Source organism: Bubalus kerabau, chromosome 4 (genome assembly GCF_029407905.1).
Source record: "Bubalus kerabau isolate K-KA32 ecotype Philippines breed swamp buffalo chromosome 4, PCC_UOA_SB_1v2, whole genome shotgun sequence".
Classification (NCBI taxonomy): Eukaryota; Metazoa; Chordata; class Mammalia; order Artiodactyla; family Bovidae; genus Bubalus; species Bubalus kerabau.
Genome location: NC_073627.1, coordinates 131,385,150 through 131,402,101, shown reverse-complemented (window position 1 = coordinate 131,402,101; position 16,952 = coordinate 131,385,150). Strand labels below are relative to the sequence as shown.

The 16,952-nt window shown below is 42.4% G+C and overlaps 2 protein-coding genes and 1 pseudogene across 2 annotated transcripts in view; 1 reads left to right on the top strand and 2 right to left on the bottom strand.

Annotated features, from left to right (window-relative positions):
• NR4A3 (nuclear receptor subfamily 4 group A member 3) overlaps positions 1-1,148 on the bottom strand; it is a 42,627-nt gene extending 41,479 nt beyond the window's left edge. Inside the window, exon 1 of the mRNA XM_055578637.1 lies at positions 692-1,148. The gene's annotated coding sequence lies outside the window, so the exon portion shown is untranslated. The remainder of the gene's footprint in view (positions 1-691) is intronic.
• Positions 1,149-2,926: 1,778 nt separating this feature from the next.
• Positions 2,927-16,952, top strand: part of LOC129650965 (homeobox protein Hox-D9-like) — a 197,406-nt gene continuing 183,380 nt past the window's right edge. Inside the window, exons 1-2 of the mRNA XM_055579724.1 lie at positions 2,927-3,048; positions 3,136-3,304. Coding sequence (XP_055435699.1) covers positions 2,927-3,048; positions 3,136-3,304 — 291 coding nt within the window. The remainder of the gene's footprint in view (positions 3,049-3,135; positions 3,305-16,952) is intronic.
• On the bottom strand, positions 14,160-14,479 carry LOC129650312 (glutaredoxin-1-like; annotated as a pseudogene).

Sequence of the window (16,952 nt, the reverse complement as noted above, 5' to 3'; positions counted from 1 at the left end):
GCACGGGGGTCGGCAATTACACCCGATTACCTACGAAGGGAAAAGTGTACACGGGCAAGTCGGCGACGCCAGGCAGACGTGCCTGGTGGAGCCCCAGGCTCATTTCAATACAATAAGCCACATTCCTACAATTACGCCCTCTTTCCTGAGATCCTCCGAACCCGGCTGCAAACTCCGGCCAGGTCCTCTTCCCTCTCAAGCTTCCTCCCAGTCAACCATCTCGGAGTCACCATTAGGTAGATTAACTTGGACCCACTGGAGCCCCTATTTCCAATCCTGGTTAAAAGGCAGAAAAATTACTGCCGTTCATCACAGGAGCTGCAACTCCCTGCCGCTGCCGCCGCCGCCGCCGCCTAGAGCATCATTACCATGACAACTAGAGCCGAAATACCCTGAATTACATCGCTGGAGCTGCTACTGCACAAATCCCGGTCCTGGTCTTTGTTAGAGGCTTTTCGCCTCTTCGGGTAAGGAGAGGAATCCCACAAGCTCCAGAGATCCCCGCAGGCCCGCTACCTGAGGGAAAAGTTTCAGATCAGAACCCACCGGCGACTCCGCGAGCAAAGCCAGAGCGAGAAGGCTAGGGGGGGAAAACCCCAACTCAAAAAGTTGTCAATTTCAGAAGCTGAGCTTCTCAGCGCGCCAACTTTTTAACAAGTCCCCCTATTAACTGAGCGAATCTCATACGTACTTGAATGCTGTGGCGGTTCCGTCTTTAGTGCGAGTTTCTAGAAAGCTGCCCCGAAATCTGCACTGGGAGGGGAGTCAATGTTGCTGTCCCGGAAGGGCTGCGGTGTACAAGTCCAGCGGCTCCCAGAGGCAGTGAGCTGCTGGCAGGGGATGCTGCGATCCCGACTCATGGGAGAGCGCCGCCGAGGGGTTCCGCGGGCGTCCCGTCTCCGGCCGCAACCAGGGGATAGGATGCCGCTTCTGTTCCCACCTCCACGGCCACCGCCGGCGCTGTCAGCGTTGCAAAGTGAGCCCGGGAGGGGAGTCCGACTGTGGTGCTGCGCTGCACCCGCGAGGGCGCAGGGCGAGAGGGGTGTGAGCGCGCGGGAGAGAGTAGAGTGTGTGTGAGGAGCGTGTGTGCGCGCGTGTGTCTGTATGTGCGAGTGAGGGAGCGGGTGTGAGCTTGTCTATGTGTGGGGAGCGGAGGAGGAGCAGGAGCTGGAGGGGTGGGGGGTGGGAGGCAGGAGACTCCGCTCTCCCGGCTGCGCGTTCGCTCGCTCTCTCGGCACGTCATTTATGCCACAGGAGCCCTAGCGCCCTCTCCATAGAGTGCCTGGAATGCGAGACGTCAATGTGACGCCATGGGACGCTACGTCACCCTCCTCCTCCCTCCTCTGGCCCAGTCGGTTCCGCGTGTGCGAGGGAGGGTGTGTGTGTGTGTGTGTGTGTGTGTGTGTGTGTGTGTGTGTGTGCATGTGCGAGCACGCGCGCGCGCGTTCCCCGGCCATTCGCAGGGCAGCACAATGGAAACTGCGGCGCAGCCAGTCCTGGCGCGGGGACCTTTCGGACTAGTGCTGCCAACCCCTTTGCAACCGCGCGGCTCGCCCGGTCGCGAGTCGGTAAGAGGGTGCAGCGGCCCGCCCGCAGGTCAGGCGGGACCGCCCAGCTGTCAGGCTCGGGTGGAGTAGAGTTGGAGGAGTGCTACTGGCACGCCTCCGAGGCTGCCCCGGGGCAGGGAGCCAGGGCGAGGGGGTAAGAGAGAGGACAGCTCTTCCGAAAGGCAAGGCTCCGCCAAACAGCTTCTCTGAGTGACCTGGCAGCCAGTACAGGAGTCAGGCACCAGTCCGAAGACTCCCTGAGGTGCAGTTGCGCTTTCCCCAAGCAACAGCCTAAAGCTGTTTACGTCTCTCGTCTCTCTGGCTCTCGGTGCCTAGGCTTAATCCCTCTCCTCCTCCGGTCATTTGCTGGGTGCGTGTTTTGCACAGGGATACCGTTGGCTCTGGGAAGATAAGGTTTTCTTTCTTTACACTTAAGTTGTGAATTTCCTAACTGGACCTTATAACCCAATTTAGTGCACATCCACCATCCGCGCGCGCTGTAGCAGCAACTACTTAATGTGTGTAAAACAAACACACACGTGTTGAACAGCTGAGCGGGTCTGACTGTTGCAAATCACCTTCTCCCGTCAGAAATGGAACTCTCAGCTTGCACTTTCACTTTTTGATGGTTGTAGATGGGCCTCCCCTCCACCTCCCAAATTAAACATTTCGAAATCAATCAACAGGATTTATTAGTCAGTCATTCGTTAGGGGATTTGTTCTGGTCTCCCGAGACGCGTTTGTTATGAAATGGTGAGCTGAAAGCCTGCGAGATTCTGTTACGGAGAGCAGTTTCTTCCTGGAAGTGATGAATTTAAGTGTGAATTTCTTGCTGAAAATAATAACAAAATTTTATCAGAGTTAAAGTCTTCTAGCTCCATAAGTTGCAGCTGGATGCAAGCAACCACTTTTAGAAATGAATTTTTGAGGAGGAGAAAATATTTGAGTGAATCTATGCAGACAGACAATGGTTCCATGTGGTCCGCTTGAATCAGACGTGACATTTATGTTTCTGACCTGTCACAATCTTTGCGTGTGTGTTGGGGGTGGGGTGGAGCGGAGCACACAATTCAGAATCGAAGGTTCGAGCTAGCACAGGAAACTTGAAAACTAAAGTTATATATATGATCTGGGTATATTTCTTCGCCTCCACTTCCACTTCAGACAGGGTGGTGTGGAGAAGACCTGGAAGGGTGCTACGAAAGTTGACCTAGAGGACAGGAACAGAGTCTCTGCACTGCCACAGGTTCCAATCCAGTCTCGGAAGGAAGGAGGGCGCTGCTACATTGCATCCATTCAAAGACTGGCGGGTGGTGGGGGGAGCAGGACCTGGAGCCGCGCAGCACTGACGCACGCGAGGCGCGTGATTGACGCAGGCGATGTTACTAAATTCGGCGGTTGGCCCGGCCCCGCCGCCGGCGCGCGCCGCAGATAGCGGAGTAGGTTCCCCTCGGTCACCCCCGCCCCTTCTCCATTCAGCGCAGCGCCCCGGCGGGGAAGGGCGGGGCGGGGCGGGGCCGGGTGCGCGCGGGGCGGGGCGGGGCGGGGTGCGCGCGGCCGCGCCGGGATCCGGCCGCACCAAATATAGTCGGGCCTGGTTATTTTTAGCCGGGCCTCGGGCGCGAGCGCGCCGCGTGAGGGGGCGCCCTGACTCCGCGGAGTGCGGAGGGGGCGGGGGTGGAGTCGCCATCTTGGACTCGGCTCGACCCCGTCTGGTGACCGGCGACGCTGGGCCAGGCTCGGCGCAGGGGGTCGGGGTGAGTGGGTGTGAGCTGTGGGAGAGAGTGGGGCGCGCGGGCTGTGACGGGAGCGGAGGGCGAGTCAGGGCGCGGAGGCCGCCATGAGGGGTGACTCAAAGGAGGGCCCGGGGCGCGCGGACCGCGGGGCGTGCTCGGCTTTCGGCCGGTGATCCCCGTCCGTCACGGGCCCGGCCTTCCCGCCACCCGGCGTCCTAGCCAGCCCAGAGTTGCCTGGGGGCGGAGCCGCCCGCGGCCACCACTTCCTGAGGGCCGGGGATACCCCTCCCGGACGTCACGGAGGAGCCGAGGCGGCGGTGGCGGCCCGGGGCTCATCCTGCACTTGCATCACGGGTGCAGCAGCAGCTGCTCGGCTCCTTTGTGGCTTTTTCCCCTGTTGAGTAACTGCTTTGTTAACTGAAAATACCATGACGGGCCAGTGTGATCACCAGCTCCAGACCTCAAAGAAAGTGAAGCTGTCAGGCAAAAAGAGGGAGACTCCCCTAGCCGGCTGCGATGGTATCTGGTGGGTGGGTGTGTAGAGAAGGACTTGACAGTTTCCACGTATTACCTCTTGCCTAATTTTTCACCCCAGGAAGGTTTAAAAATACTTTTATTTCCATGCTGTAAAAATTTCATGTATTCTGCACCCCACCCATTCCCCCTTCAATTTGAAATCGCGTGCAGGACTGGAATCACTCAAAAGGACAACTGTTAGGTACAGTTTTTTAGGAAATAGGACATCTTTCAGTGAATTTGTTGAGTAAACTACGTTTTGTAAATGTTAATATGTAAAACTTGTTAGTTAAGTTTGTTCATATGACTTGGATTTCCTCCGTGACAGTTGCGATATTCTTATTTATCTTAAATTAAAAAAAAAAAATCCACCCCAGCTGAATGTCTCCAGGTAACGCATTTTTCTCTTTGACATGTTGAGTGGATGTGACTTTCTGGACGCTTACGTTGGTTAATTATGTTCTCTCCTCGTCCCCTTCCCCCCTCTCCTGCCTTTTACATCCTTTTTTCCCCTGAATATCTGGTCACCAATCTTTGTTCCTTGACTGCTTTGAGGCTGAGGCCTGTTGTCTGATTGCTCTGAACCAATCAGCTGTCTCAGTGCTCCTCTGGGTAGGAAGCCGAACTGACTGTTGGAGAGGTTCCAGTGGTCACTGATAAGTGGCAACATTTTTGCACTCAAATGGAAAGTCGTGGAAGCAGAGACTAGGCTTTCTTACAAACTGGGACACCACCCCCTGCTTAAACCTAGGGCCCTAATCATATGCACTTCTTCAGATGACCTCAAACCAAGTGAATCTTTTCAGTCTTCTTTTTCAAATACCTGTTCCATACTGTTTCAAAACTCTGATTTACTAAAAATGAGGCATAATTTTTTGTAAGGCTTATGTAACTTGACCATTTTGGTGTACCTTTTTGATGACTTTTTTTTTTTTTTTTAAATAAAACGGTACTTTATAATTAAATCTCTTCTTTTGGGAAATCCAGTAGAATAAAGACTATCTTAATCTGTGAAATGTTGAAAACTTAACCTGGTTTGGTCCTTTTTCTAGAAGAGGGACATTCATGTGTGGCCCAGTTTACACCCAAAGCAAAGAAAGCAGTTAGTTTCTGCTTTCATATACTTGGTGGCAGCCAATCTGTTAAAAAACTCTATGAAGTAACTATTACACATTCACTGGATAATTACGTTTTGTTTGTTTTGATTATGTGGTTGTAGTCTGCAAGAAAGAAAGTGCTCTTTCTCTTGGAAAATAAAATATGAAATTTGAGGGAAATTTATTGTGTATGATATAAAGCAAATTCTTTAACAAAATAGGATTTAAAAATTGCTATAAGTGCTCTTCTGATTAAGCACTGATAATGTACATCTTGTTGATTTTGCTAATATGTAAAGATGATAAGGAGTCTTATTGATAAAAAAACTTGAGTGAGGTAAAGTGAAATAAAAATTCCAAGCCAGAATTTGTTACTAAGGTGAAGATAGGAGGGAAAATTAGGAGACTTGTGTGTGAGTCCATGTTTTCCTGAATCACTATAGAAGTTCTATATTACATTCAAGATATGTATGTAAAATGTGGTAGCTTGGCATAGCATTGACTTATCCACTTAAATTACTCGGCTTATGAACGTGGGACAATTGTAGTATTCTGTCTGACCTGCCTGCATACTATTCCTTCTCTGTCAGTTCTATTATTGCCAAATTATTCTTCCTCAAGTGTGGCTTCTGTTATATCACTTTTTTTTTAAGCTTATGCTAAATAACACCGTAGGTTTAATAGTCTCTTCCAAACATATGAAATATAGGCCTTTGTTATATCACCCTTGGGTTCAAAAGTCTTCAGCAGCTGGGTATTGTCTCCAAAATAAAACCCCAAAGGCTGCACACCTTGGTTTCTTTATTTCCAAGTAATTTTCCTGTCCTAGTCAAATTGATATCCTCTCTGTGCTTCAGAAGACATCCTTTTACCCTGCCGCATTTGTTCCTAGTTTTCTTTTTTATGGAGTTCTCTTCTTCTTTGTCTCTGCTTATTGAAATCTTACCCTTCCTCTAAAACTAGCTCAAGAAATGAATTCTGATTGTGCTTTAGTCTTTCATAAAGTTCTTATTTCACTTTCTTTTTGTACTCTTGTGTACATTGCTTATTCTCCTGTCAAACTGTAAGCTTCAAAAACATGCCTCATATATCTTTGATATTCCTGTGGCTCCTAAGTCTAACAGAGATAGTAAATACCCATAAAATATTCCCCCATCTACATTTGAATATAAATAGAGAACAGCTATAATATAAATAACCAATTATATGGATTAGGATATTCTTGGAATGAATGGACAAAATGGTATCATGCATTGGTTCTTTTCTTTAACTTTTAACACTTTTAATTGAATATACCTTGTCAAGATGCCCACCACAAGGCCAGACAGCTGCATGGTGATACAAAGAAATTGCAGCTTGACTTGTGTTATATCTGTGTAGGAAGATTTGCTATGATTTTTTTTTCCTGACAGACTTTTGGTTTGACTCTTCTATCATTTTCCCCTCTATTGGTACTTTCTCTTGTGCTGCTTCCTCTCAATGAAGAATGGGCTGCTGTAGGTGAGGAAATATTAATATCAACTAATTTTGGGAAAATTTCTTAAGGTTCAGGAAATAGAACCATGGCACCTATGTATAGCCAGTTAAACATAAAAATTCTTGAATTTCTTATCTTTTCTAAAATATATGTAAGTAGATTTGTGTGACACTACATATATGTTGAAATAAGCGAGGCAAAGAGATTTTGGAATTTTGGTTTCTTAGAAGTTTTAGAAAGAGGCTCATGGGAATTTGAATATTAATATTTAACAAGGAAAAAGTAAATAATAGAGCAGCATAGACTTTCTGTTATGGAAAATTTCAGAAAAGAGTAAAAGCCAGAGATGGAATGATTACTTAATGGTATAAGTGCTAATATTATTTTTTAATCTCATTAAATAATAATTTTCTCAGTGAGTGAGTAAAAGTTGCTCAGTCATGTCTGACTCTTTGTGATCCCATGGACTGTAGCCTGCCACATTTCTCTGTCCATGGAATTCTCCAGGTGAGAATTCTGGAGTGGGTAGCTATACCTTTCTCCAGGGGATCTTCCCAACCCAGGGATTGAACCCAGGTCTCCCCCTTTGCTGGTGGATTCTTTACTGTCTGAGCCACAAAGGAAACCCCATTAGTAAATAATAGGACAGGCTTGCAGTCTGTTTGAAAAGATAGTTTATTTCTTTGTCATGTTTTTCGCCAGTTGCTGGTAAACTCTGGAAGCCCACAGTAATATGGGGGAGAAAAGTTATTACTCATATCTGATAAATAAATTCAGGATATTATTTAGGGCTATGAAATAAGATCTGCATTTTATCTTGGGTTGATGGATGAAGCAAGTATCTCCTCACATGTAACTAACTACATAGCCCTTTACTATCACCCAACTCTGGGAAAAAAAAAAAAGATTGCCTCACATGTACAAGGTCAGTCCTTCAGCATATTCTCCAAGAGTGGGATGCTGTATTTTGCAGAGAGCACTAGATTGCTTCTCAGAGGCCTTGGACTGGTTTTGCTGCTGTGAAACTGCCGAGCCTTGGGTAAGTTAAGTAATCTTTTGGGGGAACATAAGTATCATCATCTGTAAAATAATAATGTTGGGCTTACCATGTGATCTTTAAGGATCTTTCAGTTTCTGAGGTTGAATGCTTGTGTCAGCTCTGACCTAGCCTCTTGTCACTGCCTGATTGTTGTAGTCAGGTGGCTCAGAACTCTTTTGTATATTATACAAATAGTAGTAGTAGTAGTAATATCATGCTTAGCATTTTTGGCCTATGTGGTAAATAACTGTAGCCATTGAGTGAGATCTTGGTGACCTGAAAGAGTCAATGAACTGCCAGCTTCACAGCCTTGTTTTGTCCATAAAGTGAAAACAAGCAGAAATCTGGATAGTCCAAAAGTCATTTTATATTTAGCTTTGGAATTTGTTTTTGTTCATTCATTTGAATATGGATGAATCACAAATTGACTTCATACAAATTAATAAACTTTCATTGGAATAGACACTGTTGTTTGCTACTCCTGTTCCTTTCTGATTCTTACTGCATGCTAAGCATAAATAATTTCTTCTTAAATGTAGCAGCTAAGGCGAAACTGTCCTTTTTGCTTTTTCCTAGAATAGGACTGGTGATGGTGGGCTTGTAAGTCTTTACATTTCCTTTTAGAGTGTAAATAGATTAAGTGAAATATTGAGAAAGCAGATCAAAAGTAAAGTACCACGTAGGTATTAAGTTGGAAAAATGTTAGCAAATCAGGCAGGAAGAATTCAATAAGTTCTGTTTGCAAACTTGTTAGATTTGCAGTTGGATACATTTTTATGGATAAATACACGCACACATGCTAAGTCGCTTCAGTCATGTCCGACTCTGTGCGACCCCATGGACAGCAGCCCACCAGGCTCCTCTGTCATTGGATTCGCTAGGCAAGAATACTGGAGTGGGTTGCCATTTCCTTCTCCCTTGTGGATAAATAAGAGCTGACTTTATAGGCATTGGGAATAGCCAGATTTTAACACATTGCAGGTTTATGTGTTATCTGAGTTAGGTTTGAATAGTAAAAACATGGTTTGTCCATTAATTTTAAATGCCTCTTCTAGGTATTTAAATATCTGATTTACTACTTGGATCGTGTAATTAGTAACTGATTCTAAATTTTACCATAATACATTTTTCATTATTTGCTTCTCATGTTTATAGTTCACTACTGGAAAAATTCTTCCCTGACATCTGTTCTGAATTAGTTCCCTATTTATGTTTTCTTGTTTTATCAATTATAGTGATGAGAATATGAAGCCATATTTTAAGTTTAGTATAATTCCTCATTATCTAAAAATGATTGTCTTATTTAAATTCACATGTTGTCATTGATTTCACTTTTTTAAAAAACAATAAGATAACCTGTGTACATTTTGAAATCTGTTTACCATAGTTTCGTAGCACTTTATAGTTGTCAGTTAACTTTTAGCGACTTCTTTTTTAAACTTTTAAGCTTCTGTTTATCTCAGAAATCTTTTAAAATGCCATTTGGTTTAAATTATTTTGGACATATTTATTTGGGGGGATGAATTTATTGAGCCCGTGGAGAAGTTCTTGGCACAGAGTAGGTGTTCTGTAAATATTTGATGAATGAATGAATGAAAGCAGTTTTCAAGAAACTTCATTCAAAATACTGTTTCCTTTATTGTAACCAGCCTTGTGGCCTTATTTGCTTTTCTCAGAGGGTTTCACTCGGGTTCAGCCTGTGAGCAGCAGAGAAGGCCTGCTGTTCATCACTGTGCTGCTGCGTCTGCACTGCCCTTCCGTCCATTGCAGCTGCCCACCTGAGGGCAGCACCCCTGAGTCACAGCATTCTGTGGCATCTGTGTTTGAACTAACAGATTCAAGTACCCTATGGAATTATATCACCTTTGATCCTGAACCATCTCAAGAGTTAACCTCTGGTTTATCTCTTTATCTTGATGTGACACGTTTGCTCCCATCTTTCGCACGATAGTATCCTTCCCTCTTTTCTTTAGTCTTGGTTTCTATAACCTGTTCGTTGGTAAGTTCTTCCCTTCTCCTACATATTTCCTTCTGTAACATTCATTGTGCTTTGAATTTGAAGTTAAGGCCTCAGTCATTTGTCTACCATCTATAACCTATAAATGGAGGGGTGCAAAATGGAGAGGTGTAGAATATTATCTAGGAACTCAAGCTATATTTTCTAAACATTTACTATATTAAACTTTAAGATTTAACTTTTGCAAAGGAAATGCATTCACATGAGTCTACAATATGTTTAAAAATAAAAAGTTTCTCTTCCACTTCTATCTACCATCTACTCAATTCCTATCCTTTCAGAGTTTTAAAATTTATATCCAAGTCAATACAAATATAAATTCTGTTCTGCTTTCCTTTTTTTATACCAGTGAAAGCTTATGCATATTATTCTGCTCTTTTCACAAAACAGGGTGTTTTAGTGTTCTTTACATAACAAGGGAGAAATATATGAAGTATATTTCACTTTAACAATATGTCTTAGAGATCTCTTGCATGTTGTTGTGTGGATATATGATCAGTACCATATTGATGGACATTTGGGAAATTTTCAGTCTTTGCTATTAGAAACAGTGCTGCAGTGTTACATAGATTATTTCACACTAGTGCAAGTATTTTTGTAGGATAAATTACTGAAAGTGGAATTGCTGGTCAAAGAGTGTATCTCATAATAATTTTATAGGTACTGCCAATTTGTCCTTCATAGAGGCAGTTTATATCCCCACTTGAGTCAGAGAGCACCATGCTACCCGTCTTCTTGCCAACAAAATGTGTTCTTGAACTTTCGAATTTTTTTCCAATCTCATAGGTGAAAATTTCTTAGTGTACTTTTAATTTTTATTTCTTTTTATGAGTGAGTTTGAATATTTTTTCATATGTTTAAAATATTTTTGTATTTCCTTTTCTGTAAAGTATCATATTCTTTGCCTTTTTTGGGGGAGTCATTTGAACATCAATTTGTGGTTGATGTTTATAATATGGAGGTTTGCAAAGTGAATTGCAATATCCCCTTTACCCCCAGTTTGTTATTGGTCTTTTGTCTTTGCTTGTGGTATTTTTGCCAGGTAGATTTTTTCCTAAGCCGTAGTTGAATTTGTCAGTCTTACCTTTTATACTTTTTGGATTTTCTGTCCTAATTAGAAAAGCCTGTCTCTTTACAAGGTTATAATTGTCTTCTACTACTACTTTTATGGCTTCTGTTTTACACATAAGGTTTGTGGTGTGTTTTTCTTAGTGTATGGTATGAGAGATAGGCCCAAATTAATTTTTTTTTCCAAGTGGCTACTCACTTGCCCCAATACTATTTGTGACTAGTCCCTCTCTATGTTGTTTTACTTCTTACTAGAAACAGATTGATTCATATGCCTTGTTTTTTCACATCTGCTTTGCTGTGACTGAATGTAAATGCAGTTCTCCATTTTCCTTCCTGGAGAACACCTTCTTTAATGGCAAAGATGTCTTTGCCTTCCACCCTGCTACCTCTCTACTTACCTCAGCTACAGCAGCAGTTTGGCAGCCAGTTATACTTGAATGAATACAGGCTTCTAAGAAAGCTCTCCAGGATTTTCCATTGAGCAATAATGGACTAAAAAGAAATCTTAACTATAATCAGGTTCCTTTGAAGATTGTTCAAACCAGAGAGGGCTCTAGCCATGCTAATCAGCTGTTCCAGAAGCTGAAACCCACTACCTGGGTATTTTACTCCTGAGGCAGTCCAGTTCAGGTTGCTTCTTTCTGTGCAGATTCACATCATTTGCCACCTCTGCTTTTTCTGACAATTTGGGATATTACCGTCTATAATTTGGGAGAGGGAACCATAATATGCCCAAGAAGTGATTTGGGTTCCCCATCACGCAGTAGTCAGTTCCAGAACCTCATTTACTGGGAAAGTGACTGTGGATGAATAATTTGGGGAACACGCCTCCTCATTTTGAACCCCAAACAAATTATAAACATTTTTTTCATCTAGGGAACCTAGGGAAAATACAGCATTGTTCCTAGGGGAGCATGTCCAAGCAGGCAGCTGAAACTGAATTTACTTGATATGCATACTAGCACTTTCTAAGTTATTTGGGCTAGTTTTATAGCTCCTTGATAGACATTTCCTTCTACTTTGAACCATTGCCCTTGGTGATGTTTCTGTTTCAGACTTGCCTGTTCTTATTAATGAACCTTTTGGGGAGCCTATTTCTTATCTCTGCCTTCAGACTTCCCCCCTAATGCTGGTAGTATACTCTGTCCAATACCAATTTATCTTAAAATCATTTTGGCCAAAATCAGTTTTATCCAAATACAACTTAGTTGAAAGTGAACTAGTCCACTAGAAAATTTGGTTAAAACAATTATTTAGTAGAAAGTGAATATGCTAAGTTACAAATTTTTGAGTAGTAATACTTTTAGTATATTATGAGTTGTTTAAACACTTTTGGTCATTTTTCTAGAGATTTTTCTAATTTTTCTTCTTTTATATTTCAAATTAATTTTCAACTACAGGAGCACTATGTTGCTTGTGATACCAAAAGATTAAAACAACCTAGCTGCCCAACAATAGCATAGTTGGACAAACTTGATCTTAACTCAAAGTCAGTAAGAGGTTATTGGTTATTGGAACAACCAAAACATTGAGCGATAAGATAAAAACATGTTTCCTTTATTGCTTTTTTCCCCTCATTAAAATGGCAGTGCGTATGTGGTACAGGACACTCAGAAAAATGAAGATAAGGAGTATAAAGACTTAGTAGAAAAGGAAAAAAAAAAGCCATTAATTATAATTTACGGAAGAATAACTGCTGTTGTCCTTTTCTCTCTTTTCAAGTGCATTTTATACACATAAACTCTGAATGCTGCTTGTCATCTGCCATTATTTAAGCATTCTGCAGCTATTGGTTCATCACCTTTGTCCAGTTTTAGACTTTGGTTCCTTTCTACTTTTTGACCTACAACTATGGGCCTGTTTTTCCTTCAGTCCCTGAAGCCTGCTGAGGTCCATCACTAGCCTGGGCCCCAAAGAGCCCCCTGCTTTCTTTAAGTGAGACAGTTTATAAATTAAGTGATTCTGTCCATCCTTTCTGTGTATTTACAAAAGGGTCTCTGTGGAACTCTGATCATCTACAAAATAATTTTTGGTGTTCATGCTTCATGCTTAATGTATATTATGTATATATATGTAAATTAGATGGAAGTTATAAAGAGGAATTAGATTGGGTCCCGACTAAAATAAAAATAAGGCAGAGAAATCCATTTATCATTAATGGGAAATTATTTAAATAGCTTTTCTCTAAATCAAGGCTGGCAGATACATGTTGTGTGTTGTGCCCAAGCTCTAGTACATGGTAGACATCACTGATCAGTCACGGTACTGTTACTCATTGGATCCAAACTCAGCTTTGGATCTTTCTTGAAATGGGATTCTAGGCAGATATACCTACTGGAGTTGCTGTGACAAAACTATTTACCATTCTTGCTATAAGGTATTGCATTGAAGTTTTTTTTTTTTTTTTGAAGGACAATAGCATGTGGCTTTATTTATAATGGAAGGAGGGATGAATGTGAAAAAAATGCTTGAAATTGGTATATTTTGCATTGATGACATTCCTTAAAGTCTTGAGAATGTAGAAAAGAATTTGGCAAAAATCACTATGTGATCCATGGGTACTTCTTTCATAGAGAAGAAATTAACCATTCATACTTGAGAGACTACAGAAGGAAATTAACTTAATCTTGCAATTCTAGAATCCTTCACAATAAGGAATTCTTAAGTTCTCATTGAGTGAGGGGGAAAAAGGGGAGAGAGTGAACATTTAGAACAGTGTTTTCCAAATTTGGCTATTTTCAGAGACATATTTTTGGGGGAGGGGGATACATATTTTCCACGCAACATTTAAATTTTTATGTTTTTCTTTTGTTTGTAATCTAAACAATACATGCTTGTTCAGGATTCTCTGGACACCATCTGACCTAACAGTGTTGCCATATGGTCACCGCATCTAGATTTAGACCTCTGATCCCTGTAGCACAGAATGTGGACCAACAATGTCTAACTTTTTATATGGCATCTCTCAGATTGGGTGCTCAGCCCCCTCACAGAACTGTTGAACATTTCCTATGAGATCTGTGAGTTGTCAAGGTTCAGGACAGTGGTTCACAGCAGTGACTGTCAAAGTAGGAGGGGGTGAGGTGGGGTAGGGATGGTGGCCTGGGAGACACCTTTTGAAAAAGCACATTCAAAATACCTATTGATTTCATAATACAAATTCTAGGAAGTCAAACTCAACAAAATAATTTTCAGGCAGTAGCGGAAAACAAACTCTAGCTTCATCCTTGGGGACCTGAGATATACTTGGTTGAGAAACACTGGAGTTAGAGGTAGCAGTGTCCCAGCAGAAGGAGAACACTTGCTAAGAACATGTGCCACAGAGATTTGGATCAGTGAGTGAATCCTAAGCATACCTTGTCATGTCCCTTTGGAACCCAAAGGCCAATCCACGTGAAAGCCGAGACATCCATCAGACTGCTCAGACCTGTTATTTTGGGCACGTTGGTCCATTTTTTAATACTGGGTCAAAATAAGCTGTTTTTTGCCTCCCAAAATGCCTCTCCCCCTTTATTGAGGTTAACATATTTCAGAATTTTAAGTAAACCATTGCTGTAGCTGGGTAAAGTCGCCCCAGGTCCATCCTCTAGGAACTGCTGTTGTTATCTGCAATGCCATCCATCCCTCAAAAGGGTTATCAGCCTAGGTCTGCTCTGTAATTATTGCAGAGCTCCAATTTGCTTTAGCCATGTCAACAGTTCCCCTGTCTCATGCATATTTACTAATCAGTGCATCCACCTATGCACTCTTTACCAATGAAGACCTGAGGTACTGTTCTGGCTCCTGTGAGCTGTTGCAAGTAATCTTGAATTTCGTTGATGTTACTGTTGGCTGTGATACCGGCAAATTCCAAAGGCCCTTGTTTGAAGGGCAGTTGGCTGAGGAACTCCTGCGTCCTTCTGCAGTAGGGGTAGGTGGGCTTGATGAACATGACCACCTTCCCAGGCTGGATCTTGCTGTTCACAAATACTTCAGCCATGCTGTCAGGCTGCTGCCTCTGTGGGAGGACACCTCGATTGCAAATATTGCTTGGGAGTGAAGTTTTTTTTTTTAATAGTAGATAGACCAAGAAAATCATAATAAAATGTTTTAAAACTGATTAAAAAAGTTTATGATGGCAGGTATGGAATGTGAGCAAAGAGTAATTATTTGAATTTTGGGCAAAGCACATGCCTCGTTAAGATCTTGGAAGCAACACAATAAGTTAATAGATTTGTTATGGAGTGAAAATGGTGTCATGGTAATTACTCATCATCAGAACTTGCCCATCGTATGGTCGTGGTGATTGACTACCCAGCTTTCATTCTGTTCTAGATGATTAGTCTAAGCCGTCATGGTTAATCCCATTTCATCTGCTAATGAAGAATTAGAGTTGGTCTGTAACCTGTTTTGTTCAGTGAGATGTGATGGAAAGTCTGAAGGGTCAGGGTGCATCTGGAAAATGGTTTCTTGACCCTAAAAAGAGATAAAGAGATAGTGCCTTTTCTTCCTCTTATGCTGTTATGTCTGAATATGATGGCTAGAACTGCACAAGACATCTTAGGGTAGTGAAAAAAAACTAACTTAGCAGGAAGCTGATCTAGAAGATGGCAGAGCAGAGAGAGGAAACCTGAGCTCTTGATGACCTTACTGAACTGCTGATTGTATTGTACTTGGTCTGCCTTACTTCCGAACTTCCAGTTCTGTGAGATGATACAGTTCCTTATTGTGTAAGCCAGTGTGATCTGGCATTTTGTCACTTGCAGCCAAAAGCATTCTGAGTGGTGTACTCACTTTGTCACAGGCAGATTCACAGCAGCTGGTTTTGATTTGATTTTGATAGATTTCCTTTTATTGAGGCTCTGCCCTCCCTCTGTTAATGGCTTCAGAAAGTGGGTGCAGCTTTTAACCAGTCAGCTCTTGCCTCAGTCTTCTCTTAGAGGCTCTGCGTTAGACCAGGGTTCTTCACAGAAGGCAGCAGGGAATCCACCAGCACCCGTCATCTCTTCTGGAGCCTTTTGGATCTTTTGACTGTCTGGTGATGTGACTGCTTTTTTGTCATTCATTTGTTCTTTTTCCTGACTCTGATTTCTTGATATGTTTTAGTCCCTGTTCTTGAATACTTTGCATCTTATGCCTGACCTCAAGATTGTTTGATAAATTTATTTTCCTCTCTTTCTTCTTCCCTGAGCCTCTCTTCTTTTATCTCTCTCCATTCCTGTCTCATTTTGTGACTTCATGGCAGGTAGGGGCTAGTCTAAGATGTATATAATCTTTGTCAGAAATAGTAGTGAGTTAAGTAGTCACACTTAAGATCTGGCATCTGGTCCCATCACTTCATGGCAAATAGATTCGGAAACAGTGGAAACAGTGAGAGATTTTATTTTCGGGGGTCCAAAAATCACCGCAGGTGGTGACTACAGCCATGAAATTAAAAGAAGCTTGCTCCTTGGAAGAAAAGTTATGACCAACTCAGCATATTAAAAAGCAGAGACATTACTTTGCCAACAAAGGTCCATCTAGTTAAAGCTTTGGTTTTTCCAGTAGTCATGTATGGATGTGAGAGTTGGACTATAAAGAAAGCTGAGTGCCAAAGAATTGATGCTTTTGAACTGTGTTGTTGGAGAAGACTCTTGAGAGTCCCTTGAACTTCAAGGAGATCCAGCCAGCCCATCCTAAAGGAGATCAGTCCTGGGTGTTCATTGGAAGGACTGATGTTGGAGCTGAAACTCCAATACTTTGGTCACCTCATGCCAAGAGTTGACTCATTGGAAAAGACCCTGATGCTGGGAGGGATTGGAGGCAGGAGGAGAAGGGGACGACAGAGGATGAGATGGCTGGATGGCATTACTGACTCAATGGACATGAGTTTGAGTGAACTCCAGGAGTTGGTGATGGACAGGAAGGCCTGGTGTGCTGCGGTTCATGGGGTTGCGAAGAGTTGGACATGACTGAGCAACTGAACTGGACTGACTGAAGTAGTCACATAGCTGTTTGCTCTAGACTAGTATGGCAAATAGTAAGACTTAGGTCAGTCTTCAGTCCATTTTCTCATCTAGTGCCTTTTACTCATGGCATAGTACAAGTAACGCCTGACATGTCTAAGGGTCAGGGCTTGTGAGTCGTCTTATGGCTTCACTATTTGCTACCTGAAATCTTGGGCAAGTCACTTAAAGAGACTGAGTATCTTCTTTAGAATTTGTTATTAATTGTTCAGTTTTTTTCCCAGTAGTTTTTATTGGGATTCAAATGAAATAATGTGAACATGGCAAATGAAAGAATTTTTTCCTGAAAAAGAATAAGCAGTCTTGGTTGGATTTTCTGGTTTTGTTTTTTTTTTTTTTTTTTTTTTCAGATAAACTAATGTCAAAGTCTCTAGAATCAATTCTGTAGCTTGTTAGTATGTTCACAAAAAGGCAATGAAATATGATGTGAGACATAATTGTACAAGTAATCGGGTTGAAGTTGATATT